The 3,204-nt window shown below is 39.0% G+C and overlaps 1 protein-coding gene across 1 annotated transcript in view; it reads left to right on the top strand.

Annotated features, from left to right (window-relative positions):
- The window catches only part of LOC106878702 (palmitoleoyl-protein carboxylesterase notum1'), a 43,430-nt gene that overhangs the window by 36,030 nt on the left and 4,196 nt on the right, over positions 1-3,204 (top strand). The window contains exons 8-10 of the mRNA XM_014927994.2: positions 497-597; positions 850-988; positions 1,396-1,443. Coding sequence (XP_014783480.1) covers positions 497-597; positions 850-988; positions 1,396-1,443 — 288 coding nt within the window. The remainder of the gene's footprint in view (positions 1-496; positions 598-849; positions 989-1,395; positions 1,444-3,204) is intronic.

Raw genomic sequence — 3,204 nt, 5'->3', positions numbered from 1 at the left:
ATCAGAGGTGACCTGAAGCTAAACCTCACCATCAAAACAACCACCACCACCACCACCACCAACAGCAACATATAGCAAATAGGTATAAATGTTGAGTGGTTCCTGTAGACCAAATACGGGTCATCTTTAGCAGTCGGTCTTACCAGATTATATAACTCGCCGTAAATCAGGACCCCTCCTCCCTCTCCCCCTCACTGACACCATGAGATGCAGCACAGAATTTTGTCAGTGAACAGGTCGCGTTTTCAAAGCGACGAAAATATTTTGAAAAATTAAATTTAAATGTTGAAGTGAATCTAACGGATTTTGTGTTTTTAAAACGGCTCATAAACACCTTCCCTGCTGCAATTGTTTTTGTATACATATATAAAATAAACAATAAAAGAATTAATACCAAAATTTCCATAAAAGGGCTACATGTAACCCTTGTAGTAGGATTGGTTGCTTGTCTCTGCCGTAGTCAGTAAATAACATTTATTCCACCTTACTTTGACAGTCTGTGGAATGGTCGGCTGCCAAGAAGATGTGCAGGTCGCTATACCGAAAGTGAAAAGTGGCGCTGTTACTTTGGATATCGCCTCTACCCAACACTGAAAAGTAAGTATATCATCTCTCCGAGAACTACGTTAAGGGTACACGTGTCTGTGGAGTGCTCAGCCATTTGCACGTTAATTTCACGAGCAGGCTGTTCCATTGATCGGATCAACTGGAACCCTCGTCGTCGTAAGCGACGGAGTGCCACGACGACGAGTAATGAATGCTCAATCTAAAACATTGACGGTTCAACTTCATACGAACCTCACCTTCCTCGCAGTGACCATAGTGATTGTATTTGTATTCTTTTCCCAGCTCCGGTTTATATTGTCCAGTTCATGTTCGATGTGGCTCAATTGACCGCTGACAATGTTGGTCCACCCGTCCACAAGGAACAATGGCAGTATATTCACCAGTTGGGTCTCGACATCAAAGAATCCTTGAAGAATGTTTCGTAAGTCTATTATTATTATTATTATTTTAGTTTGGCACCACCTTTACTGTTCTCATGCTTCAAATTCTTCCTATTTCAAATTTTAGGGGTTTGTATTTTTTTGGTTTGTTTTTCTTCCTCTTTCTTTACGATCCTAGAATCAAAGGGACATGACAGGTCGATAAGTAAGCAATTTCGCTTTTCCTTATCTATAATCGTTATGTCTGGTCGATTATTTCCTAATTTCCTAACAATGACAACTACATTAGCTGCTGCTGCTGCAACTACTACTACTACTACTACTACTACTAATACTACTACTACTACTACTACTACTACTACTACTACTACTACTACTACTACTACTACTACTACTACTACCACTACTACTGAGAGTATTGACATTTGTCTATTTTTGTATTTTTCAGTGCAGTGTTTGCTCCTGCATGCATGTCACACATTATGTTAATGAAAAGGTAAGATCATTTGATATTTCTTATTCATTTGTTAATATCGTAACATTATTATTAAAATAGACATCCATGTATTATACTTAAGGCATATACACTGTTGACAGACAAAGTTACTGTAGTTTTTGTCTGAGATAAAATATCTCATGGATAAACTGTTAAAAAAAACTATATGTATATCAGAGAAAGATGTAAACTAAGCCTTCAGCAGCAAATGATATCACCAGATTCATTTTGGCTTTGTTAGGCCTTGTCAGTGTAGTGTATTCGCAACCTAGATGAGATTTGTCACCTCTGATATCGAAAACAGTGAACAAATACATCCACTGGTAATAGTTGCTGGCCTCTTGCAGCCAGGACGGTTTTTTTTTGTCTCATTTTGGTATATATTGCACTTATATATACACCCGGCCATGTCTTTAAGTGTACTCAATAAACTAAAACTGGACGTGTGTGTGTATCAAGTGGTAATGGTGATAAGCACACACAGCGTCCTGGTTTTTCAAATAGGACTAACCATGCGCACTGAGCCTGAAAGATTGCTTGGAGACGCAATGCACATTATATAAATGTGCTCAGTTATTGTGTTTCCTTGGCATGATATTTAGTTGCTCTTATCTAAATACTGGAGAACTTTTGGGGTTGATCCTACCTATAATGGAACAGTAAACTGTATATTTGTGTGTGTGTGTGTGTGAGTGAGAGAGAGAGAGAGAGAGAGAGAGAGAGAGGAGGGGTACTGTTCTATGCAAACTCCATGAATATATACCGGGGCTCAGTCTTGTATATACTAATATAACTACTGTATGAATAGTTACTGGTCTGCGCCCCTGTGTATGCTCCGTACATAAATGCTGGACCGTGTCTCTAAATAGACACACTATGTATGTGTGCGTTTATGCATGTGTGTGAGAGAGAGAGGCTGGGGGAGAGAAACAACGATTAAGGAATGATTTATAAGGACTGGTAGTTCTTGATAATTATTTCAACGTATTTTACGACTGGCTTTGTTGAAAGCTCCAGCTTCTTGCTAAATATTTCCCCCATTTTTTCTCCATCATCTTGCGGCTTAGGCACTACTTTTAATATGGCGTCTCTTTGCAGACGATAGGGGTGGAACAAAAGGAGGTCACTAAAGGAATGAGAGAATCTACTTAAACAGGCAGATTTTTGTTAATCTTCGCAGCTTTTATCGTTCAGTAATCTTTATGTGTTCGTATAAACTTTCACGAGCGGTTTTATGACTTTTAACTAAATGGTTGGGCATCTTGACGGATTCAGGTTGTAAGAGAGGCTTTTACTGTCTCTGGTTCACAGCCAGTGTGGATTTTAATGGTAGCTACAGCTAGAACTATTCCTACACACACACACACACACACACACAATGATATGTGTGTTTGTACAGATGAACTTATGGTTACGTATGTACAAAGAGCACAAACACACACAGGTAGAAATAGTACTTTGTGTATGGTGCACACACACACACACACATGCAATAGTCGTAAAAACATTAAGGTGTAATACTATGTCGGTGATGTTGCTCTACGTATCATTTTATACGAGAGGGGGGGAAGAGAAGGGCAGAGAAAAGCAAAGACATAGAGATTAAGAAAGAGAGAGAGAGAGAGAGTGGGGGGAACGGAAAGTGAGACGAGAGAGAGGCAGAAACCTTTTATGAATCTTTTAATTGAACTTCTGTCTGGAGAAGAGATCAGCTGATTTAGGTTTGAAATTGTGTTTCATTTCGAAAATATCTCAAACAAT

Source organism: Octopus bimaculoides, chromosome 24 (genome assembly GCF_001194135.2).
Source record: "Octopus bimaculoides isolate UCB-OBI-ISO-001 chromosome 24, ASM119413v2, whole genome shotgun sequence".
Lineage (NCBI taxonomy): Eukaryota > Metazoa > Mollusca > Cephalopoda > Octopoda > Octopodidae > Octopus > Octopus bimaculoides.
Note: the sequence above shows the minus strand (reverse complement) of the source record. Positions and strands in the feature narration are given on the sequence as shown.